The sequence below is a fragment of the Dipodomys ordii genome, unplaced genomic scaffold, assembly GCF_000151885.1.
Source record: "Dipodomys ordii isolate 6190 unplaced genomic scaffold, Dord_2.0 Scaffold82, whole genome shotgun sequence".
In the NCBI taxonomy this organism is placed as follows: domain Eukaryota; kingdom Metazoa; phylum Chordata; class Mammalia; order Rodentia; family Heteromyidae; genus Dipodomys; species Dipodomys ordii.
The window spans coordinates 316,896-342,431 of record NW_012267298.1 but is presented as its reverse complement, the minus strand read 5'-3'; the positions used below and the strand labels follow the sequence as shown (position 1 = coordinate 342,431).

Here is a 25,536-nt window from a genome sequence, read left to right as displayed (position 1 = left end):
TATTAACCACTGGTAAATGGAATGGAATAACTTGTATCAATGAAAATGAGCAGCATTTATGGATGAATTGATCTCAAAATATTGCCATCTTAGTAGTCCTATAGTTTATCTGGCCTGATAGGATTGAAACATTTTTACTTTATATAGTGGAATAATTCAGACTAAAATCCAGTAACTTAACAACTATGTTTTACATAAATCTGAACTCTGCAATAAAGAAACCTAGGTTTGCAAGGCCAATGATCACTTTCTAAGAAGTGTTCTGATGCCATCTAGTGGCATCAGCAACTACATCACCTGAAACCCGTCAGAAACACAACTCCAGCCCTACAGAGCCAATGCCATTGGGAAGGTCCAGCAATCTGTTCTAATAAGACCACCCAGGGTTTCTGATGCACCTCCACCTTTCTGTAAGGATTTAGCTGGGGCCGTTATAGAAAAATTAAATGCAGCCTTAAGAAATTAGGTTTATAAATTAACCAAAGAGCTTCTTCCCTAATTTGGGGCAGCAACTTATTTTTTCTTATTCTGGATCCAAAGTTTTGACTAAGGCAACAGTTTCAAGGTCCATTTAGAATTGACATACAGTTTCAACATCTGATAAGCTTCACATGAGTCCCAAATGCTGAAAATTCAATGAGGTCTGGGTACACTAATCAAAACTAATCACAAAAAAATGTTCACATTTAAAAAGGCCAAGGATAGTGGCGCTGTAGCTCAAGTGGTAGAGCGCTTGCCTTGAGCTGAAGAGCTGAGGGACAGCGCCCAGGCCCGGAGTTCAAGTCCCACGACCGACAAAAAAAAAAAAAAAGGCCAAGGAAACAAAGAAAATGAATTGACTCTATCATTAAAGTATTGGGATATGGCCTATTACTTATTCTTAAGGAAAGGTACCTCCCCAGGAACATATGAAGAGCCTAAGAGGACTAACATTGATTCATTTTTCAAACAAAGCTGCTGTGTAAAATTGCTCTATGCAACTATGTGATAAAGTCCTCAAGATGAGACAACTGAGAAATCTCTCTAAACTGTTTCTCTCCAACAAGATCTTAGATGCTGGCTTCCTTGAATATCAAATTAAAACAATGACATTTCAATAAAGGAAGTCCCACAATGTATTTATATATTCACATATTCACAGTTTTAAATTCAGCTTAATATTATTCCATATTTTGGGGTTCAAAGCTCATATTTATACATAAAGATTCCCATGGCTGAAAGTTTAAAAGTCTGTATTATTCATAATTAAAGATTCCTATGGATGAAATTTAAAAACTTTATCAAAAGCTACACCTACTGTAGTGTAGTCGATGGCCATTCTTTACTCTGAAGGTCAAAGAAAGTAAATGAATTTGAGGAGCTAGCTTGTAACCAAAGCTCAAGTACAATGGGGAACACCCCAGACACTGTCAGACTAGCTGTGTTGACTAGTTTTTTTTTTTCCCCAGTCAATACAAACTTTGAGAATTAGAGACAGACCTGTTAATTCTAACACTGTAAGAACAACTGCCCTCAATTGCGGAGCTGACAATTATTCTATCCTTTTTCCTTTTCAAACTTCACAGATGCATTAATGAAAATAAGCCACAGAAAGATAATGCAGGTAAAATATAATTGAGATTACAAATAATTCAACAAAAATGTTGAATTTGACCATTTTTAACAATAATTTTTTGGAGTGTCACTCTGCCTAAATACCACTCTAACAGCTTTGCCCATTCAAATGAACTTCTTTCTCTTTATTAGCTCTGGGACCTGAGTCAGAAAAACTAATTTCCTGAGTTTTAGTTTTCCGTATTTAACAGCTAGCAATAGTAACACAAACTTTGTATATTTGCTATAAGAACTAAAGAAAAATATACTAGACAATGCCAGGACATCACTAACACCTGTTACTGTAGTTTCTATGTTAAATGTCCTCCAAAAGGCTAAGTAAAGGTTTTCCCACCTACTGGCAACATTATTGGAAGGCGTGGAATCTTTGGGAGATGGGACTTCGTTGGAGGGTCTTAGGTTGTTGGCAGCTTGGCCTTGAAACCAATAATAGGACCTGGTCCCTTCCTTGACTCTTTCACTTCCTGGCAATGAGGTGAATAGCTTCGCTGTTATAAGTTCTCTACAGTCTGTGTTGACTCACCACATGCATAGACCAAGATCCAAACTCATCATACACTGGGAGCTCCAAAACTGGGAGCAAAACTCTCTCTTCTCTCTGTCTCCCCCTTTCTCCCACCCTCACCCCCCTCTTTCGGTGGCCTTTTAGATGTTATTTATTAGGTCAAATAAGCAAACATTTCTATGAGGTAACAAAATAATAATAAATGAGCAACAGAGTATGAGAAATCTTCACATCAAAAATTACAAACAGGACAATCCCAAATGTACAACACAAGGGACACATGAGGAGACAGATCCAGGGATTTTGCATCTGTTACAATCTGTTTGTTTTTAAAGGATTATCTTTTAGTAGTCATTTTTTAATTATCTTTAAGGTGTTGCCATTTAATAAAGCAGTTTATGAATATATCTTGGTCAACATCACTCCTTTCAACAATCTCACCCATCCCTCCCCTACTCATACCTACCTATTCCGTCCCACTCTTCTTAATTTTGTAGGATATACATTGGATTCTTAATTGTATTCTCCTCAACTTCTCTTCATTTGAAACCCCCCTCCCCACTTCCCTTGACCTCACCCCATCCATTTCCAGTACCACCTCCTGGTGTTTTATTTTGCTAACCTTTGACTTTGCCTTTCTATAGAAACTTGTCTCTTTATAAGCTAATTATCTCAGATATCTTCCAGGAATCTTTATTTTCTTCTTCTTCCTCTTTTATTCTCAATGCCAATACTAGGGCTTAAATTCTGGGCCTTATTTTTGCTTTTTCCACTCACAAATTTTGCACTTTGAGCCACATCTTCATTCAATTCCTCAGGTATTTTGTTATACTGCTGGAAGCTCTCTAACACAGATATTAAAGACTACTGCTATACACCCTCAGTTTTTAGAAAGAGGGAAGAAAAAAGGTCATGGGTGGGTTACCCATGGTGCAACTTTAGTATGTGTCTCTATAGTTATTTAGACTCAATGAGTCTCCTATCCCCAACTGCAGAGGGGAGGTAAGATTTACCTTTCAGAGATTTTCACCACATGTAACTTTACCTAACAAGATGAGCTATCACAGGCTATGTCAGCTCCCTTTCTTTATACTTTTATACTCCCTGCTTTATACTTCTAATTCTCTAGATAGAAATTAGTGAATTTTCTCAATAATTTTGCTTTCATAATTTTTTTTCTAACTGGCTCCAGGTATAAAAGTTGAGAAGATATGCGAATACTGATTTCTCCTTTTTTTGACATTTTTATTAGCATCAAATAGTTGTGCAAGGGGGTTTTACCATGTCCATTTATATATACAACATAATTTAACCAGTCATCCACTCTGTCATTCCCCCTCCTTCTTCTCTCCATCTCCCCAGACCAGTCTCAGACAAATAGTAATTTCTTGTGTTTATTGTTATTTTTATCATCATTGCAGCCACAATGAAACCTGTTGAAATTGTTTTAGGAAAGGGGGAAGAGGGAAAGGAATATGACAGAAGAGGTGAAATTAATTGGAAATAAGTAAAATAAGAGGTGAAACTAATTGGAAAATAAGTAAAATTGAAAATAAGTAAATAGGCGATGGTAGTTCATGCCTATAATCCTAACTATTTAGGAGGCTGAGAACTGAGGATCATGGTTCAAAGCTAGCCTGGGCAGGAACATCCATGAGATTCTTTTCTCTAACTACCCATCAAAAAGTCAGAAGTGGAGCTGTGGCTCAAGTGCTACATTGTTAGGCTTGAAGGATAAAATAATAATAATAATAAATCTCAGGGATAATGTAGTTTCCAGGCCCTGAGTTCAAGCCCCAGGACCAGTATAAAAAAAAAAAAAAAGTCAACCAAGTCAACTGCACTGGTATTTCAACCAATCATTAAATAATTCTCAAAGCATTTTAACATAAAACTACTCCTTTTTTCCAAAACAATCTGATGGGTGAAAGTGGATTGTGAGAGATTATAATTTTATTTTCAGTTTTCCTATTTAGTAATTTTAACACATAGAAATCTAAAAAGTGTTTTATATGTTTTACATATAGAAGTATAAGATTTACAAAATATGAAAAAGCAAAACTGAATGTTATCTTTGAAACACCCAGATTTACAGTTATTCTCATAACTACTTATCATTCACAAATGTGAAAGGTCAGTTGTTTGTAAGGATAGCAAATATCAAAGATCATGTAATTTTTCCTTTGATGTTATTTTCAGCTCATCATCAACTCTGAAATGTCAAAAATATAAACTTTGTTTCTTGGACATGTAGGGGCTAAAGTGAGAATAAAGAAATTGGAGCAAAGAGGGTGAATAATTTCCAAATACAGTGTAACTATGTGTGAAGATGGCATAAGGAACCTTAATGAAAGCTGTTGATCATAGCGAATTGGGAGAATAGGGTTAAAAAAGCAATACAAAGGGTTAATCTAAGCAAAACATAACATATCTAACTCTGAAGGAGAAGGAAGAGAAAGAGGAGAAAAGGGAAGAGAGGGCTGAGGGGGCCGAGGGGGAAGAGGGGGACGAGGGGGACAAGGAAGAAGAATCATCATCATCCATCAATGACAGGTGAGGAAAACAGGCTTTGATGGTATAGGCATTGGAATGGAGAGGCTGGAAACAGGTAAATGAGTTTGAGTTTAGTTAATAAAGTTTATTTGCATGTATGAAAATAGAACTAAACCTGCTGAAATTGTTTTAAGAAGGGAGAGTAGGATGGGGGAAAGTAATAGAAGGGATGAAGTTCATCAGTGTACATTGTACACATATGTGTACACAGTGAACCACTCCCCTTGTACAATTAATGTTACTTTGGTGGGGCAGGGAGAGAAAATTGGATCTAAAAAGATGATGATTCTTAGCCAGAATAAAAATTTTGATACTGAAAGAACCAACTACAATATAACTATAACAGCAGTCTATCAGTTCCCTGTAGCATTTATCAGTAAGGATTCCAACTGACTGCAGAAACCTCATAGCTAACGCTTGGTCCAAAAGGCTTATTTTTCTGCAATTACAATACGCCTAAAGACAGTGCAGATATACTATATTGGCCCCAAAAGGTCTCAACTACATCCCTACAACCATATTCAATTCCACCTGTACAAACAAGGCAAAGAAATTATCATCTCTGGCTTCAGAACTTTATATAGAGTGTCCAAGGCAAGTTGTTAACAAGTATAAACCTACAAAGTCACAGGCATACCTTCTTTATTAGGAATCTGCTTGAATTAGATGGGAAATACAGCTTTGACCAACAGCAAGATAAACCAGTAGCTACCAAACAAAGGAAGAGTGGCAATTAAAAAAAAAAAAGTTCCCATTAGCAGTTTCTTCTAAGTCATCACATGCAAATAAAAGGTTGAAATTGGAGGAGAATATCCAGTCCCAAGTGCTCAGTACCATCAGGTCTCCCAACTGAGCGAGGGATTCAAACTTGCATAGACTGTCTGCTCCTGACAGTCAACATTTGTGCTGAACTAGAGGCAGCTCATTCGTCAGCTTTGACTACTAGGGTAAAGCAGATTCTCAGGAGGCTACCTGACCTACACACGTGGAAAGAGCTGCTTGTGTTGTTATGAGTCTGGGGTTATGTGTGAGAGTCCTGAGTTCCTGGGTCAATTTGCTGTTGAAACTGCAAAACAGGCATGATCCTAGCCAAACCCTTTCTTGCACTTTAGCCCTGCATCACAATGTTGGGATCATATAAGAAATCACATGTCAGAATACCATTGTACCTAGCACACTGAAATTGAGTAGCAAATTTATTATTTTTACTGTCATGGCCATCATAATCAATATCATACTTGCAGCTAGTCCAACAAACACCCCGCCTGATTAAAATAAAGTCTTTCTACCCTGGAGTTCCAAAGTCCTAGGAAGAAAAACAAAGAATCAACATAAATGTCCATCAATAAATGAATAGATTTTTAAAATGCAGAATATATACACTAATTACTATTCAGGCATAAAAATAAAATCTTGTCAATTATAACAACATGGATGGAACTGGAATACACAATGTTAAATGAAATTATCAGGCACAAAAAGACAAGTATTACATGGTCTCACTCACATATGGAATTAGAAAGCTTATCCCACAAAAGTTGAGAGTACTATAGTGGTTACAAGATGCTGTAGAAACTGAGGATGAAAAGAAATGTACTCATTACCTGACTCATGCAACTGTAACCCCTCTACATATCCCCTCTATAATAACAATATATACACACACAGACACACAGACACACACACACACACACACATACTGAGAGATGGGACAAGGTTGGTCAATGAGCACAAAGTTATAGTTAGTGGAAGTAAGTTCTGGTGTCCTATAGCACAGTACGACTGACTGCAGATAACGTATCACAAAAACATTAAAAGAAAGGATTTTAAGTGATTCACCAAAAAGAAATGACAAATGTCTAAAAAGATGGACTTACTTACCCTGATTTGAACACTATTCATTGGACACATGTGCATCACAGTGAGAAATTACATGCCAATTTTTAAAAAGACACTGAGAAGCCAGGTACTGATGGCTGAGATCTGAGGATCAAGGTTCAAAGCCAGCCTGGGCAAGGAAGTCTGTGAGATTCTTATCGCCAATAAACCACCAGAAAACTGGAAGTGGTGCTGTGGCTCAAGTGGTAGAGCGCTGGCCTTGAGCTGAAGAGCTAAGGGACAGCACCCAAGCCCAGAGTTCAAGCCCCACAACTGACAAAAAACAAACAAACAAAAAAAAACACTGAGAAATACCAAATTAAATACTAATTTTGCCATACATTTTTGAGAGGCTTTATTGTTTCGATATAATTGGGAGCAAGAGAAATTCATTGAATTTATAACTAGCTCTGATTTGATTTCTTACTAATTGTTATGTACACTTGGAAATTCTTGTGAAGAGGAAGTTATTTTACACCAAGTTATCTGGAAACAATGAGAATTTTCTTGAATATGTAAATACTTTCTCAACTGACTAATTATGTTTTATATAAAAATCTGCTTTCCAAGAAGCCCTTTGCTAAGTTACCCCTGGTGGCAGGGCTTTCTTACTACAGAGAATTTCTCCTGGTTCTTTTTCAGCATTCAAGCTCACTTTCATAGGACAGTGATTCCTAGATCCTTCCAGAGGCCCACAGATTATTTGCATTATATTTATTTAAATTATTTTCATATTAAAATTATTTTCATAATTTTAAAATGCTATTTGTTTTGCTTTTACTATATTGAATATTTGACTGATGGCACAAAAGCAATTGTGGAAAAACTGCTGGTGCCTTAGCATAAATCACAGCAATGGTAAGTCACCATATCCTTTGCCATGCACTCAAATCAAACAGTTTAAGAGTCTTTGATGAACCACCACAATTTATTATTAAATTTACTAAAGCTTAATCATTACAGGTATTTTACCATTGTGAAATGAAAGGGTAAGTATGAATAAATCACTGCTGCTGCGTATCAAAGAATGTCAGTTCTCAGCGAAGAGACTGTGTAACTTCTGGAGCTGCAGGCTGAACTACCAGCTTGTTCATGGAGTATACTCTGAATGTGAAGGATGACTAAGAGGCTTTCTGAGACTTGGCCATCTGTTTAAAATGAACAAAGTCTAAATTTAAAGAACCATTATTATTTGTTGCTATTAAGAAAAATGTGAGCCAGACATTGGTGGCTCATGCTTTAATCCTTACTACTCAGGAAGCTGAGATCTGAAGATCAAGGTTCAAAGCCTGCTCCAGCAGGGAAGTCCATGAGACTCTTATCTCCAATATACCACTCAGAAAACCAGAAGTGACACTGTGGCTCAACTGGTAGAGTGCTCACCTTGAGCTGAAGAGCTGAGGGATCGTTCTCAGGCCCAGAGTTCAAGCCCCACAACTGACAAAAAGAAAAGAGGTGAATTTTGAATTTGTGCTCAAACTTTTATATTTGAGAATTTACATGATTTTTCTGATGAAATCAGTGATAATAATTATTTGTAGTTTTGTAAGGCCTTCTTTTTTACTTTCCTATTAATCTAGCATTTTAATGTGCAACTGTTTTCCATTATGACAACAATGGCTCCCATCTGTAATCTTAGCTATTTAAGAGGCAGAGACTGTGGCTCCAAAGCAAAGAATGGCAAACGGTAAACCAAATCAGCCTCCTATTCGGGCCTGTTTCTGGACTGAAGCCATTCCCATTCATTTCTGTACTGTCTACAGAGGCTTCTGCACTACAACAACAGAGATACTAGTCTTATAAAACCACAGAGCCAACAAATATTTGAAAACATTTGCTAGGTAGACCTTCACAGAAAAGCTTGGCCAATCTCTGCTTAAGAGATTATGTCTTCCCAGAGTTCAAGCCCCATGACTGACAAAAAAAAAAAAAAAGAAATTAGATCTTTAAAAAATAATGATTACATTTCTTTTAAAATTATATGAAGTATATATTTAATACCAAAATATACTTATTATATATATATATATATACCATATAAAAAGCTCTACAGCTAAAACACATAGAAGTCTTCAACATGAATATTGACAACATATAATTTTATTTTGGCTTTTATCCAGCCTGTCCACCAAAAATATACTCCATCACCACCAAAAATATACTCCAAATCAGGATAGGCAAAATTAAACCATTCAAAAGACACTCACTAAAAAGACTTATGGGTGACTTTTGCAGCTAGCTGTGAAGGACTAACTGGTAAAGATATAAATCTTTGACCTTCAGTGACTAGAAAGCTGACAAAGTATGTAATACCAAAGCATTTGGAAGCAGGACAAGAGGCAGACCAGTGCTGCCTTTAATTACAGCAGGGAGAGAACTGGGAGAGTCCTGAAGATGCCCACGCCCTAGTTCCGGGGAAGGAATTCATGCCCAATGCGTGAGTCTGGAAGGGTGAGGAGATTCAGACTGGCATTTGAGGAGACTCAAACCATAGGAAGCAGCAGGAGTTTGAAAGATAGAGCAGTGGGAAGAGCTATGCAGATTAAGAGCTCCAGGAATTTGTACTAGGATCCCCTAGTGTCTGCTGCTGACCCTGAGAACCTTCTGCTGGAAGCCAAAAGGTGAATAATTCCTAGAATTCACACAGAACTTGGGGACATTTAAATCCCATCTAGACAGAGCAAAGCTATGTCACTGGATCCTCAAAGACACAGAAGGGTCTCAGAATGCTTTGTAACAGATAATTTAGCACTCCTAAGCCCACCCTAAAGCTTAAAAACATCCAGGAAAGGATCAGTCCAACCCAGATTACTTCAGTATCCACCAAAACAAACTTCAACACTTCTTAAAGGAAGGCAAACAAATGTATACTTTCAACATCATAACATGGGGGTGGGTGGAAGTGTCTCAACTAATGTCCTTGGGAAGAAGTGATGACAGAATTATCAGATGAAGATAATAAAACAGCTTTTATAAACATGTTTTATATATTCCAGAATATAGAGGAAAACATGAATGTGTTAAAGAAAGAAGTGGAAAATAGGAACCAAAAATTCTATTTAATTTTGTTACATCAGTCTTCAACAACTAAAAAAACAAAGTATCAGAACTTTAAAACTCACTGGAGAGAATTAACAGCAGATTAAGACACAGAAGATGAACTTGCAGACACAGTAATTCAAACTCTTCAAATTGAAGCCACAGAATAAAAAGATTAAAAAAATAAATCAAATGAGCGCCAGTCATTTCATGAACAATATAAATTACAAGTACATAAATCTAAACCATTCAAGAAACAGCATACCAGATACGAAAAATCATACCAAGACACACCAGACATTGCTCAAAACCAGTGTCATACACACATACACACACACACATACACAGAGAGAGAGAGAGAGAGAGAGAGAGAGAGAGAGAAGATTGTATCAGCACCTAGGTTCCATAGAAAATACAAAATAAAAACAACTGTATCCAAAAGAAGAAAGTATCATTTTCCTAGATCTGCTTGACAAAAATGAAGGTAAGGGGTCTTCAAAGTTGAATTCTTACTTTTGTAGGTCTTCCTTTGCTGGTATCCCTGGAATAAGCTTAGTTTAATGGGTAATCAAGCATGAACAAAGTATAGTTAAACTGGAAAACAACAGTATGATAATGTAGTTATATACTTTATAGTTCAGATATATCACATACTTTAGAACACATGCTTCTTGAGTGTCGGAATCAACATGTTTGTCCATAAATTTCTGGAGCAGTTCCTAGTGGAACACAACCAGTAAATACACACAGAATTAAGTCAATCTCATTTTGCCCTCAGCACATTGCTATGTGATAAGTAGAATAAGGTGAGAAAACAGATAGTTGATGGGGTTAGATGATTGATCCAAGAACACGCAAAAGCAGTCCCAGAGTAATACCACCACATGGTATTACCACAAAGCAGATACACACACACACACACACACACACACACACACACACACACACACACACACAAACTCCCATGCATATGCACAGTTTTAAATATTACTTACTCTGAGTCTCCACAAGATCCAAAGCAACACTAGAAACTGTGTCCATTCCAGAGCTGATACAGGACTGGAAGTTTTTTAGGGAAGAGAGAGCAGACTCTATACCACTGAAGGAGATGAAACCAGTTGATCCTGAATTTGCACTGGAACGCCCTGGCATCTTGAAATTGCCTAAAATTTCAAATATAGTAACAAGCATTGTGTGTCAGAATTACTGAATAGGAAATTAGCAAAGCTGGAAACATTCATATGACAATATTCATCATCTATATGCCACCCTTCAGTATCACTTGAGAGGACACCAAAGCATTATGCCATTATCTGGGCCACAAAATGCAGATGTACTTAATCTTCATTTTTATAAAGGAGAGAGAATGCCCTTCTCTGAAAGATTCCTTGATGTCTACACATAAATGGGCCAAAAGAATTAGACTCATGATGCATTTTCCTTTAAAAAAAACAACAATAAAAGCTTAATAAGGTAAGGTTTCAAAATTTTGTAATTTTAACTTATCTGATAGGTATGCATTTTGAATTCTAAAAACAACAACAACAACAAAAGTTTCTGATAGGTTTAGAAACTGTGAAATCTCAAATTCAGGAAAAGCAGAATTTTGTTAGCTCATCCATTATAACCATTTCAATTAACACCTTCATATTCAACACTCCCTGATCTATAATGTCAACTAACAACTCTCTAAGCTTTAAACCATTATGTAAAGTTGCCTATGAAGAAGCAGCTTAATTCAGAAACCATTTGAAATTCAGTTCACTGAAACCAACTAGAAAAGTAGAGGGAATTCACACAAGCTAAACGCATGGAAGGGCAGATCCTAAGGCAGCATGGGAACCAAGAAAGGAAGTCATTTTCTTGGAATCAGATAGACAAAGTATGAATTCAGGTTCACTGTCCCTTAATCACTATGTGACCACAGGCAGATTGTTGAGTCTCTCTCTGCTCCTCTCTGAAGTGGAACAGGAAGGAATAGTCATGACATCCATGTCTTGAAGCTGTGTAGCAGATATGACAGGGCCTCCTTTCCTGCACTACCAGCTTATCTTACACCATGACCTTAGTAGTCCCTCAGTTATGCCTTCTGAATTAATCATTTCTTCCACAAATAAGTACTGAAGGCCTTACCAGGTCAAACCTTACTCACTCAGAAACACAGAATAGAAAAAGAGAAGAGAGGACACAGAAGCCATAGATGCTGATTTTTATTCCTGACATGTCAATTCATTGCAAATATTTAACATTATCATTCATTGCTCATTCAAATAATTCAGGTAACAAGTATGCAGTAAGTACCAAGCACTGCTCTGAGCATGGGTATGCAATGCAGTGGTTTACAAGATAAGCTCTCAAGATTTTCATTTTCAAGCACTGTTTTCTTTGCTCTAATTTGATACAAGTCTGCCTTGTGCCAGGCAGTATCCTAGGCACTAGGAATATTCAATTTCTGCTCCTCTGGGGATCATCAGTAGAGTAGGGGAGACAGATGTGCGTGTGTGTGTGTGTGTGTGTGTGTGTGTAAAACAACAGCGAAGTTATTGCAAAGTGGAGGCACAACCAAGAAAATGTTTGGTTTTGTCTTAGAAAATGATTGAACAAGGATACATTTAATGGGGAGGGGCATCAAACCACAGTAAAGGCATGTAGAAATGGAGACATAAAATTACGTAGAGTACACAACTCCCTAGACAGCTTATTTAAAAAATGTTATTTGATGACTCTTCTCTACAAATCTCCACCAACTCCTCCTCCATTAGCACCGAGCTCAAGACCTCATTTGCCATTTCACTGATGAAACAGAAGCAAAGACTTCCCTCCTCACCTACCAGCCTCAATTTCCACATATGCTGCCTCTCTCCCTGTTGTTACATCAACTGTCCCTGCTTGTAAGGCCACCTCCACATACCCACCAGATGCTCTTCCTCCATTCCTTCTCTGGGACATTCCCCCAGTAATTCTCCATGATTTCATGCACAGTCATTTTTCCCACTCTGCCATTCTCTACAAGGAACAAATGGACGGTTACTTCTTCCATCTAAAAACATCCTCCCACCTTCCCTTCTGGTTACCATCTCTATTTTTATGCTCACCCTCACACATAACTCCCTACACTTATCTTATTTCTCTCCAAATCCTCTCCTCCTACTCTTTCTTGAATACTTTCCTGCCAGGCTTCTATCCTTCCTCATTTATTGCAACCACTCCTACCAAGGTCACTGCTGCAGACCTGGCCTCCTTGAACCACCAGGCAAAAGCATTTCACAGCTAAACACTCCCACCTTCACAGTGCACTCTTTACACCTGCCACCCTGGTTGTTCTTTCTATCTTGCTGGCTTTTCTCAATCTCTGCTGCTTCCCCTTTCTTGCCTTGAGCTCCCTATATTGGACCTCAAGGTTCAGAACCTGGACCTCCTTGTCTTCTCCATGCAAATCAAATACATTCCTATCTAAAGCTATGCTTTTATGTCCTTTCTGCCAAGGTATCTGTCCCCCAGATATTCTCATTTCTCTAAGATCTCCCTTCAGATATCTCTGCATCACTGTTGGACACTCTATAAAATAGTAAGCCCTCCCACCCCTGCCAGTCACCACCTCCCAGGCATTCCCTACCCTCCTTCCTTTGTGGTTATATTTCCTCACAGGAAGTACTACTCAACAACACTCATTTATTTGTTCCTTTTGTTTACTGTCTCTAGTCCCCAATTTGACTCTACATTTCTTACACTTTTCTATTTTGTTCACAAAGCACCTAAAACAATGTATAGCACACAGGAGCTATTGAACAAAGTCTTGGCAAAAGAATGAATGTATAAAATACCACATGTATACTCCCATAATTTCTTTTCTAGTTCTTCCAACAACCTCCTATGTGGTCTCCTATTCCCAATCTTGCCACTTCCACCTAATTTATCAACACAATACCCAAAGTGAACCATTGACAGCATGCATGCATAAGTCATGTTGCTGTCCTGCTCAAAAATCTCCTTTCATTCTAAAGGGTAAAGGCCAACAGATTCTATAACAGCCTTAAATGTTTCCTGAAATGGTCCCAGACCAAGCAGCTTCACTTCTGAACTTATTAGAAATGCAAGCTCTGGCCCCAATAATCTATATTTTACCAAGCCCTCTATGTGATTCTAATTCTGATGGACCTGGGCTGCAGTCTTGGCACACTGAAATCACCAAGCAGGCCAGGTGAAACACTGACCATGGGGCCTCAACCCCAAAATTTCTGATTGAAGGGAAACAATGACCATGGAAATGAGGCACTTAAGCAGGACTATAAGTGATATATTACAAATTTAGAAGGTCTAAATTATCCAGGGAGAGTACTTCAGGTGAAAAAAAATAGCGTGATGGAAACAGATCATAGCAAAGTATTGAATGTATTCTCTTGGCCTAGCAAACAGGGACAAAGGCAAGGAAAAGCTATTGGACTTCATTCTTTGAAAGAACAAGGAGAGAGTCTTAAGTGAAAGATAACAAATCAGTCCATTTGGTTCCGAGGGTCATCCAAAGGGGCACTGAGCTTTATGTATTTGCTAAAATTTTCTCTCAGTTATGTATGTTTAAGTATGGGTTCTGAAACAGGGACTCAGTGTTATTTTCTATCATTTTAAGATTTCATATCAAAGGAGAAGATATGAATACAAATTAAAAACCCAATGACCCCCTTTTAAGATGCATATTTTGTGGAAGAGAACATTTACTTACAATCTTATTACAGCAAATGAGTCATTTTACACTAAACAAAAATTTATCCAATAAGGCATAAAATATAAATCCTCCCAAATCAGGGTCAAAACCCAGAAATCAGAGGGGAACCAACCATATGAGAAAGTGCTACAGTTGTGATACAAATTTGCTGTGAGCTCCATGATAATAAAAAGGGAAAGATAACTATTCAAAAAGAAAATGGGGCAAGGTACCTGTGGCTCACGCCTGTAATCCTAGCTACTCAGGAGGTTGAGATCTGAGGATCGAAGTTCAAAGCCAGTCCAGGCATGAAAGTCTGTGAGACTCTTATCTCCAATAAACCACTAAAAACCGGAAGTGGCCCTGTGGCTCAAGAGGTAGAGTGCTAGCCTTAAGCTAAAGAGCTGAGGGACAGCACCCAGGCCCAGAGTTCAAGCCCCACAACTGACCAAAAAAAAAAAGATAGAGAAAGAGAGAGAAGGAAGGAAGGAAAGAAGGAAGGAAGGAAGGAAAGGAAGAGAGAAAGAGAAAGAAAGAGAAAGGAAGGAAGGAAGGAAGAAAGAAAGAAAGAAAGAAAGAAAGAAAGAAAGAAAGAAAGAAAGAAAGAAAGAAAGAAAGAAGGAAGGAAGAATGAAAGAAAATAGGAACTCACAAAAAAGCTTTGGCTGGCAATCTTCTTCACACACTGTTCCAAATCCCAGCACAAGATTTACCCATTGGCACCATGACAATGACTTGTTTACTTCTTCATCGGCCCTATTCCTATCCACTGCAATCTGAATGTTTCTTTCTCATCTAACCTTCTTTCAAGAGAGTCTATGCTCTGTCCTGAAATTCCTATGTGAAATCTGAACACTCAAGGCAGTGGAGGTAAAGCCTTCTGGGAGGTGACTAGATTCATCCTCATGAATGGAATCGGTCCACTATGAATAATGTTAGAGAGCCACCTTGCACTTCCTCTATGTGGGGACATAGTTAAGTATAATGCAAAAAAACAGGAAATAAGATCTTACTAGACCTTACCAAATTTGACAGCACCTGGAATTCCAGAACCTGGAATTTCAGCTTCCAAAATGAAAAGAAATACCTTTCTGGTTGTTTTTTGTTGTTGTTTTGTTTTTGTTGGTTGTGGGGCTTGAACTCTGGGCCTGGGTTCTGTCCCTCAGCTCTTCAGCTCAAGATTAGTGCTCTACCACTTGAGCCATAGTACCACTTCCGATTTTCTGGTGGTTTAGTGGAGATTGAAGTCTCATGGACTGGCTTGTAACCTTGATCCTCAGATCTAAGCCTCCTGAGTAGCTAGGATTACGGGCATGAGCCATCTGCACCCGGTCCGGCTTCTTTATGTTTTTTCAAATAGGGACATTTAACAACACCTGGAATCAGTTTTGGTTGTTGTGCTGGAAAATAGGAGTACCTGTCAACACCCAGCTGGAAGAGCCCACGGATAGTGCCAAATATTCTAGAATGTGTAGAACAGTCCTACACAGACTCATTTGGCCCCAAAGGGCAACAAGGCGCTGGTTAAGAGACAGTGGTTTAAATCAACCTCTTTTCTGATCCTTCCCCAGGACATACTGATTTTTTTGGATACCTATATCAAGAAGGTTTACAATGGAGTTATCTCCTGAGGTCTGCGAAGGGGGGGAGAGGGGATGATTTTGCTTAGCACACTAATTTGCCTCTCCTGACGAGCTGGGAAGATTTTCTGTGGCATAGTAAATTATTAATATTCAATTTTTCCTGTACCTGTATAGCACCAAGGTATTCATAGACCACACGTTTTAGAAAATATGCTGATCTATACAGTGGTCTTGAACAATGTTATCTCAGTGTCTGTCTCAATGGTCTCTTGTCTTTTTGACTTTGTCTCTTTCTCTCTCCCCTCTCTTACACACACACACACACACACACACACACACACACACACACACCAAGATACATGCATCTCTCCTAAGATTTCTCTTACCAATTAAGTTGCTTTTTCCCTCCTTCCACTGTCTGCAACACACATGCACACACATTTCTATTATAAAACTTATCTCAGAGGTTTGCTCACGCCTGTCACCAATTCTGGAACTCCTTGAACTAGAACGCTGGCATGTTCTAACCTAGAGGAAATTAACTCCTCACGCAAAGCAGGCGATCAATAAAGACCTGATGAAAGTTACGAAAAGAATCATAAGGAATGCCACCACTTTCAGGTCACCTACAAGGGTCCCATAAAGGGGTGTCTCACGCTACCTTTTCATTACCTCTAATTCCCAACATCAATTTATCAGGAGGAAAGAAAAGGAAACTGAGGCCCTGACAGTGTTTGACAACCTGTTCATGCCTCTGCTGTCAAAGCCAGTTCGAATCAAGATTTTTCCCCCCTCAAAACCTCGTGGTCGTCTTCCCCACCCACTTCGGGCTGAAGGAGGGGAGTGGGTCGCAGTCCCACCGCCGTGGCGTGGAAATGGCCGGAACCACAGTCGACAGACGTGCAGTCGACAGACGTGCAGTCCAGAGTCCCTGAGGAACCACCCCTCCGAAGGGGCTGACGGCTCCCGCCATCGCTTCCCCATCGCTGCCCCCGCTCCTGCCTTACCTGGTGTTGTCCGACTTAGCTCAGTCTGTTGAATCCCAACTTCACACTCCCGGAGGCCAACTCTTTCCCTCAGCCGCCGCACCACTCGTTGAAACGCGCCAAGCGCGGGCTCTTACGTCATCACCAGGCGCCGCGAGCGGTCACGTGACGCTCCAGCTGCCTCCACCACCATCTCCACCACCCTTCTCCCTCAAGTCATGTGATGGCCTGGTGAGGCCGGGGCGGAAGCAGGGCTCCTGCTAGCTCCAAGTCCAAAGCAACCGACCGAAAAGGACCCCTGCGGAGCGAGAAGGTTCGGTCTGGGGTGCGAACTTCCGGGCGCCACCACCGGCCCGGAGCGTGCGCGGCCCAGCTGACAGGTAAGTTGGGCGAGGTGCACACCCCGCTTTTCGCGTCCCCCTGTCCCTTCCCCGACTTCGTGGCTGGGCCGCGCCGACCGAGGGTCTGTCACAGCCCCGCGCACAGTCAGAGAGGGGGCTAAGGATGGAGGACTCAGGGACCCCCGGGTGTGGGGGCTGTCGTCCAGCTCATTGTCTCTCCTCGGTGGAAATCGTTGTGCACACTCCCTTGGCACTTAGGCGGCGATGTTCAGTGACTGGCTCGCATCGGATCCTTGCGAGTTCCCAGGAGCAATCGTGTGAGGATTACCCTTGTTATTCCATTTTCTGTGGAGAAAACCGAGGAGTTACTAGGAGCTTTTACACTGGCCTGGTTTTGAATGAGAGCCTTGACTTGGGTAAAGTCTTTGCTCCGCCCAGAACCGTATTTCCCCCACCTGTAACATAGTGTCATAGTTCTTGCATTTCGGAGAAAGTGTGGCCCAGGCTGTGGTTCCAGTGGCTTCTAAGGAGGGCGTGGGAGGCTGGGGGTGAAGGTGGGAACTACAGCCAGACAGCAATGGAACCTTAGTTCTTGATGCTAAAAGTACTGGAGTTCCCCTTAACATGGGTGAGGAGTAGTGAAGGAGTTTTACTAGAGACACTTTCCCTAATTGTCCTTTACCTGTCTGTCCTAGGATTCGTGAGCCAGACTAAAGGAATCAGTTTCATTTCAGAACTTTTTGGGAGGAGATATGTGATATTTTTCCCCGGTAGCCATTGTATTTTGAGCATGATAATGGATTTGTGGAAACTATTACTCCCTTCTTTATGAAACTGAGGTTTTGTGTAAGGATAAAAATAGACTGACCTTCTTTTGTCCTGAATGAGATCAACAGTAATTTGTCCCGGGCAATTAAATGTTGTTTTCCACTTGTCATGATGCCATGCTTCATTCTTGAAAGCATGTTGCCCTTTGAGTAGAATTACTTCCTAAACTAAAAGTTACAGTCCATGCCAGATTCTTAAAAGTAAAGTTACCACCACTTTGTAACATATAAAATAATAATAATTACAGTAATAATAAAGAGATTTTTGGCTCAATTTCATGTAATAATACATTAGAAAAATGTATTCAAAAAATTGGTCTTTATGACTTTTCTTTATCCCTTATGCTAGAAACCCTCTGAAAGAATGACCTAATATAGCTTTTTATATGATGTTTATTTGATCCTCATTCTATAGTAATATTTTTAAAGCTGAACTCTTAACACATTGTAAAAGTGTTAACACCTATTCACCTCTTGGGTGGGTAGAAAGGTTATCAAGCTTTTTTTTTTTTTTTTGGTTGGAGAGGAATGATCCTCCTCGAGGTTAAACACAGGGATTCACCCTCACATGTAAGCCACAACTCACTGTTTTTGAGATAGAGCCCACTAACTTATCCTAGGCTGGCCACCTATTCATGATTCTTCTGCCTCCACCTCCAGAGTAGCTGGTATTGTAAGAATGTATCACCATACTGAATGTGATTAGTCATCTATAAGGATAGTTTTTTTTGTTTTTTGTTTTTTTTGGGGGGGGTCCTATCGTGGGGCCTGAACTCTGGGCCTGGGCACCGTCCCTCAGCTCTTCAGCTCAAGGCTAGCACTTTACCACTTGAGCCACAGCACCACTTCTGGCTTTTTTTTTCTGCTTATGTGGTGCTGAGGAATTGAACCCACGGCCTCATGCATGCAAGGCAAGCGCTCTACCACTGAGCCACTTTCCCAGCCCTTTAATGACAGTTTTAATTCTGATGGGCAAGTTGCAGAAATTCTGTTTTCTGCATACAAAATATATTCAGTACAGATTAGGAGGTCTAGTATATAATAATGTAACTAATTTCTTTTTTCAGTTAATTTTTACTTTTGTTTTCAAAAACTTAATAGATGTTCACATTAGTTGCGATAGAAAGCTCAGATGTTCTTTATAAAGTAAAACATTACCGAATTCATGGCTAAATGTAATTCATATTTTGCTTTTGCATTAAAAAATCTGTAGCCGGGCACTGGTGGTTTACGCCTGTAATCCTAGCTACTCAGGAGGCTGAGATCCTAGGATCAAGGTTCAAAGCCAACCTGGGCAGGAAAGTCGGTGAAACTCTTTATCTCCAATAAACCACCAGAAAACCGGAAGTGGCACTGTAGCTCAAATGGTAGAGCACTAGCCTTGAGCTGAAGAGCTGAGGGACAATGTTCAGGCCCAGAGTTCAAGCCCCATGACAGACCAAAAAAAAAAAAACCTGTATAATGTGGATGGAATGTAGCTTGTTGGTAGAGTGTGTTTACTTAGTGTGCGCAAGGCCCTGGATTCAAACTCCAACACAAAAGAAGAAAAGGACAGGAGAGGAGAAAAAAAAAGAAAAGAAATTACATTAACATTTTTTATAAAACTTTTAATGCAACCAACCTATGTAATAAAGACCCCTAACATTTGTTTTGTTTTTGCCAAACATATCTGTTTTTTTTCACTCTTCTAATATTGTTTTAAAGTTACCTAGAGTATAATTTTCTTTTAGTAGAGACCTAGGGATTAAAAATAAGAGAAAGGTACACAAAGTCTTTATACATTGTCTCTCCAGGCCTTAGTTTTCCTTAATGTGTACTTGTGAATGCTGAGTCTTACCTATTCATTTCTTGGGAGAGATATGTTCAGCTTCTCCAGGATCCCACTGTCTGTCCTATCCTCATGTCCCATCTGGGAGTGGTTACACTCTTAATCAAAGCTTGGTCTTTTCTTAATGAGTCTAGAGCAAGGTTGAGAGAACTTTTTCACCCAAGGGCTATTTAAATATTTATAACATCATTCACTGACCATACAAAATTATCAACTTAAAAATAGCCTGCATATTTGGTCCAGCATTAACTCAGCCCAGTGTGATAGGTGGAATTGCTTCGCTTTAGTAAGGTGTATGATATGAGTAGATATTAATGATGTTCCTACTTGCTTGACTGATTGATATCAGTCAATCTGGAGTTCAGTCAACTTTTTGTGTTGGCAAGTTTTGAAAAGAACTGCTCTTGTAGCAATATGTTGTCCAAACATACATGCATATATCAGTGCATGTCTCCTACAAGTGGGAAATCCATCATGGTACGTAATGTTTGTAGAACTCAAGCAGTGGGAGGTGGTTGTAACTAGCTTTCATCTCATGATCACTTTGCAATTGATCTCATGTTGTAGGTTATTAGGCACATCGGCTGCTTCTACACTGAACAATATACCACAGATGCTCAATTTTGTTTACATTCACATTCTTGAATCTGTCATCAAATGCTTCAGTTAAGTTTCATGCCTTCACTAGTGATTCAAGTGTTCTGGAAGGCTTTAATATTTCCATAAGGGAAATGTATTATTCTTTTCAAGTTGCACTTTTCACAGCATTAAGTTTCAGATTATTTCACATTTGAAAACGGCAAACTGAGAGGCTAACTGGGATCCTGAAGCTTGAAGTTCAGCAATGAGAAGTACTTAGTCATGTCCACTATGAACTCTAGATCATACATCACACAGCCATTTGCTGTTGTTGCATTTGCTGACAGATTTTCCCTTCATGTCCTGTGCTATTTGATTTCATGCCACAGTTTGTAAAACCTCATTAGCCTGTTCACACAACTTAGCTGCCGTACTTCACAGTGATAAACAAGAGCAATGTACTTAGAGTCACAGGCTTTCCTGAAGCTGAAAACCGGTTCTGGCTTCTTGGAAGTTGAAAAATGATAACTAACATCAGATTAGGAAAGAGAAGGGGGGGAGGTGGGGAGGAAAGGGATGGTAGAGAAAAAACAAAGGAGAGGGTAACAATGCTCAACAGGAAACAGACTCATTACCTTGCTCATGTAAATATAACCCCTCTGTACAATATCTTTACAATAAAAGTATATATTTAAAATTTTTTAAATTAACATAAAAAAGAAAAGAGAAGAATAACAAAGATGATGACACAGTGAACAATTGAAATGAGAATGATCTGAAAAAAAAAACTAAGAAGCCATTGGAAAAAAATGAATGGCATTTTAAATATTGTAAAAATTGCTTTAATGGGGTGTGACCTGCAATCCTACCTACCTGAGAAACAAAGGAAGATTTTGAGCTGAGGGCAGATTAGGCAGAAGTTACCATTTTAAGATTATACTATGAAAGTTAACAATGAAATACAGGTATTGTACTATCAAATTCATAGTAAGAATCTGGTGACAGGACTCAAGTGGTATGCAGGTCTTGACTTAAGTCTTTAGAACTGAAAAAATTGTAGTTAGCTGCAATTTAGGATTGTTTGTTGAATTAGTGAATAGTTGCGATTTAACTCTAAATCCTTTTTTGAGGGGTTGGGAAGAAATGCTTAACATGTGCCTACTGAACTGCATCCCCAGCTCCTAAATTTTGTTTTATGGAAAAGTCACTTTCATAATTTTTTTTGTAGGTCCTGGGGTTTGAACTCTGGGCCTGAACATTGTCCCTCAGCTCTTCAGCTCAAGGCTAGTGCTCTACCACTTGAGCCACTGAGTCACTTACGGTTTTCTGAGTGGTTTATTGAAGATAAGAGTCTCACGGACTTTCCTGCCCCCACTGGCTTTGAACAGAGATCCTCAGATCTCAGCCTCCTGAGTAGCTAGGATTACAGGTGTGAGCCACCGCACCCAGCTTACTTTCATAAATGTTGTGTCATTTCAACATACATTCATCTAGTCCAAGGAAGTCCTTAGTTTTTGAGAATCTTTCTTGCTGTCATCTGTTGCCCATAGGCATCTCACTCTCCATACTCTCCATACTGGTCTGGGAAGACACTAGAAAGAGAGGAAAGGGACTGGGAGGAAAGGGAAGCAGTTTTGTTGATTCACCTCTGATTCCAAGAATGCTTAGAAAACATGGTGTGGGAAGCTCAGAGCTGCTCAGATTTTCATGTGTACACTAAACAATTTCACTTGTTAATGTGATTTTGTTCCATCATGGTACATAATGTTTGTAGAACTCAAGCAGTGGGAGGTGATTGTAACTAGCTTTCATCAAAATTGTTTTCTTTTCCTTTTTACTTGACTATACTGTCTCCCGCTTTGTCCATATTTCCCGCTCTATCAACCCTTTCCTTAATGTTCTTCTCTGTTTATATTGCCATGTGTAGATTCTTAATTGTACTTTTTTATAAAATGGGATCATCCCACTCATATTTCTGTGTTTTAATTTTCCCACCCCCCCAAAAAAAATAGTTCTCAGAAATCCTTCACTTAATACATCTCGAATTCATTCTTGCTAATGGTAATTAAGTTATGTTTGCCTTGTCTCATTTACTTTGTTTGTGAGGCTGCAAGGAAAAATAAATCTTGGTCCTAGCCTTAGTAGGTTGGTGCTTGTATTTTTAGGGGATAGAATCTTAAGCATGACACTGTTATAAGAGGGCATGTATTGTTTTTTGTATAGATATTCACTTCGCAAAAAGATGAACAGTTCATATTTCACCAATAGTGCACTTTCCCATGTTCTACCTGGAACACCTGGAACAAATATTGTTTTAATCATTGGCAACCTAATGTATCTAGTGACTTGGGGTACTTACTTTAATTCATAGTTCCTTCACTGCTAGTGACTTATGTATCTTTTCTTAAACTTTATCATGTGGATTACCCTTTGTAAATCACCCTCCCCTTTGTGATGTTCGTCCACTTTTTGGTTGAGTAGCTAGCTCTCTTGTCATCCACTTGTGAGATCCTTTGTAAGATCTTTCCACATTTCAGCCCCATATTCCAGATTGCCATAGAAAAGCCTTTAAATGTTAGATACTAAATGTCTTTATAGCTTTGGGTTTCCTTCTGGAATCCTGAGTTCTTAAAAGTGACAATTTTAATTCAGACTACCCAGTGTGAGAAGAATACTCATTTCCAAAAGAATACTGCTAGTAAAGGCCTTGTATTGACAAGTGAGTGTGTGATACACTATTTGTTTATCTTGGCCAAACTCTCAAACATTTCATAACTTTTTATACTTTTTTTTCTCCAGGGCTTATCTCCTCAGTAGTACTACAGGGAGCTATCAGGGCAAAGTTCACCTCTATGTTGTTATTTATATACTTGCCATACAATGATAAATAGTGTTGAATTCCTGCTCACTTGCTGCAGTTTTTTCACAATACTAGTCATCCTCCATTCTCTAATGATTTGGGCTTTACATCAGAATCATCTTGAGAGCTTCTTTAAAAATCACAAGCTTAGGGGCTGGGAAGGTAGCTAAGTGGTAGAGTGCTTGCCTTGCATGCATGAGGCCTTGGGTTCAATTCCTCATCACCACATAAACAAAAAAAGCCAGAAGTGGATCCAGTGGTAGAGTGCTAGTCTTGAACTGAAGAGTTGAGGGATGGCGCCCAGGCCCAGAGTTCAGGTCCCATGACTGACCAAAAAAATATCTATATATATCTATCTATATATATATAGATATGTATATATCACATGCTTAACCAGATACCAGTGGCTCACACCTATAATCCTAGTTACTCAGGAGGCTGAGATCTGGAGAATTAAGATCTGAAACCAGCCCAGGCCAAAAAAAAAAAAAAAAGTCCATCTTCACAATACAGCAAAAAGCAGGGCTAGAAACATAGTGCAAATGGTGGAGTCTAGCTAAGTAAGCAAGCCAAGCAAGCACAAAGGCCCTGCCTTCACCCTGCTAAAAACACCTCCTCCAAAAACAATTAAATGGTTTCGATCTGCTTATTACCTGATTAATGGAGCCTTTTAATGTTCTAGGAGATTCTATTACTCTGCCAGACTTGAGAATGACTATACTATAAAATAAGTTGCTTAAACATCTTTATCTCTAACCTAGCAAAGAGGCCCTCAGCATGTGATGATTAGGTAAAGAAGATAGATCTTTGCCTTCAAGAACTTTCAGAAGAATGGCTTGTTAACAATAATTACAATGTTTCATGTGTAATTGGAAGTATGCAATTAGCAATAATTGATTCTGCTAACAGCCAGACTTTAGTACTGAATCATATGGGACTTTTGGACTAACTTAACTGTCTATAAATAATTTTGGTACAATTATGTAGAACCTATATAATACTGAAAAAATCTTGGATATGTTTATACCTTAACTTTGTAAGTCCATTTGGTAGATAACTTAAAGTTGATGTACAAGGGTATGCCTCTGAGCTCTTGTTTCTTGTTTGCAGTTACTTGCTAAAAGTATTGAATCATAAAGGATAAGGGAGATGTTGGGAACATAGCTACCCTATGTCTTCTAACTCAGAGATGAGCAATATCATATTTTTTCTCAGAAGTAGAACTGAATAAAAGTCAGAAAGAGGTCTAGATATTTAGTTTAGCAAAGGCTCTCCACACTGAAAACATGGAGAATAAATGCCCAGCCCCATATCAGAACTTAAATTTTATATAGTGAGTTTGAGAGGAAAAAAAATCTTATATGTGTCTTAAAGTATATACACATGCTTCCTTTAAAAATAGACATTTACATACTCTTTGTTTTAAAACAGATTCTTTAATGGAGAATCCAGTCAGTGTGCACACCTGGTTTTATGCAATGATCTACAGACCCCAGCTCTGAAGCCAGTTCATCATTCCCACTATCCACGTGTGGACTAATTGGTCATCCTCACAATGTTGGACTTCCTAGCTGAGAACAACCTCTGTGGCCAAGCAATCTTGAGGATTGTCTCCTGTGGCAATGCCATCATAGCTGAGCTGCTGAGGCTGTCCGAGTTTATTCCTACTGTGTTCCGGTTGAAAGACCGAGCTGATCAACAGAAGTATGGAGATATCATATTTGATTTCAGCTATTTTAAGGTACTCTCCCCTGTGACATTTGTATTGCTGTCCTTTTCAACAAAACCTGTTTTCTCTAGGAGCCATGATACCCCAAAAGGTCAAGTCATTAAGGAGAAAGAGTTTAAGATAAGAACTTTTGAACCAAACACTATCAGCTCTCAACTGAGAAGATGGAGCCATTATGTGGAAAATCCTAACACAAAATAGTCAGATTTTAAAAAGAAAATGTTGGGCATATGTATTTCATCTTTTAAGTACCCCTCAGTTGCAAAGGGATTTTCTGCCTAGTCTTCTATTATCTTCATGATTTTCTGTTGCTCTGATTTAAATTTAAGAACATAGTACACTTTAAACAACTATGTAGTGAGAGAGGGAAGGAAGGGGTGACATTGCCCAAAAAGAAATGCACTCTTTACTGACTTAGGTATTTGTAACCCCTTTGTACATCACCTTTGTAATAACAAATAAAAAATTAAATTAATAAAAGACTGTAGAAGCCGGGCGCCAGTGGCTCACAC

General features: G+C 39.0%; 2 protein-coding genes across 4 annotated transcripts in view; one reads left to right on the top strand and one right to left on the bottom strand.

The window, feature by feature from the left end:
- Nsmce2 (non-SMC element 2, MMS21 homolog (S. cerevisiae)) overlaps nucleotides 1–16,983 on the bottom strand; it is a 206,763-nt gene extending 189,780 nt beyond the window's left edge. For 2 of the 3 annotated variants that reach the window (XM_013025217.1, XM_013025219.1), the window contains exons 1-3: nucleotides 16,882–16,983; nucleotides 12,505–12,595; nucleotides 10,585–10,752 (exon numbers count right to left, since the gene is read on the bottom strand). In XM_013025217.1, the coding sequence (XP_012880671.1) occupies nucleotides 10,585–10,752; nucleotides 12,505–12,565 (229 nt within the window). In that variant the 5' untranslated portion in view covers nucleotides 12,566–12,595; nucleotides 16,882–16,983. The remainder of the gene's footprint in view (nucleotides 1–10,584; nucleotides 10,753–12,504; nucleotides 12,596–16,881) is intronic. The other variant, XM_013025220.1, reaches the window with a different exon arrangement.
- A 121-nt stretch (nucleotides 16,984–17,104) lies between these two features.
- The window catches only part of Kiaa0196 (KIAA0196 ortholog), a 55,707-nt gene continuing 47,275 nt past the window's right edge, over nucleotides 17,105–25,536 (top strand). The window contains exons 1-2 of the mRNA XM_013025126.1: nucleotides 17,105–17,240; nucleotides 24,727–25,137. Coding sequence (XP_012880580.1) covers nucleotides 24,851–25,137 — 287 coding nt within the window. The 5' untranslated portion in view covers nucleotides 17,105–17,240; nucleotides 24,727–24,850. The remainder of the gene's footprint in view (nucleotides 17,241–24,726; nucleotides 25,138–25,536) is intronic.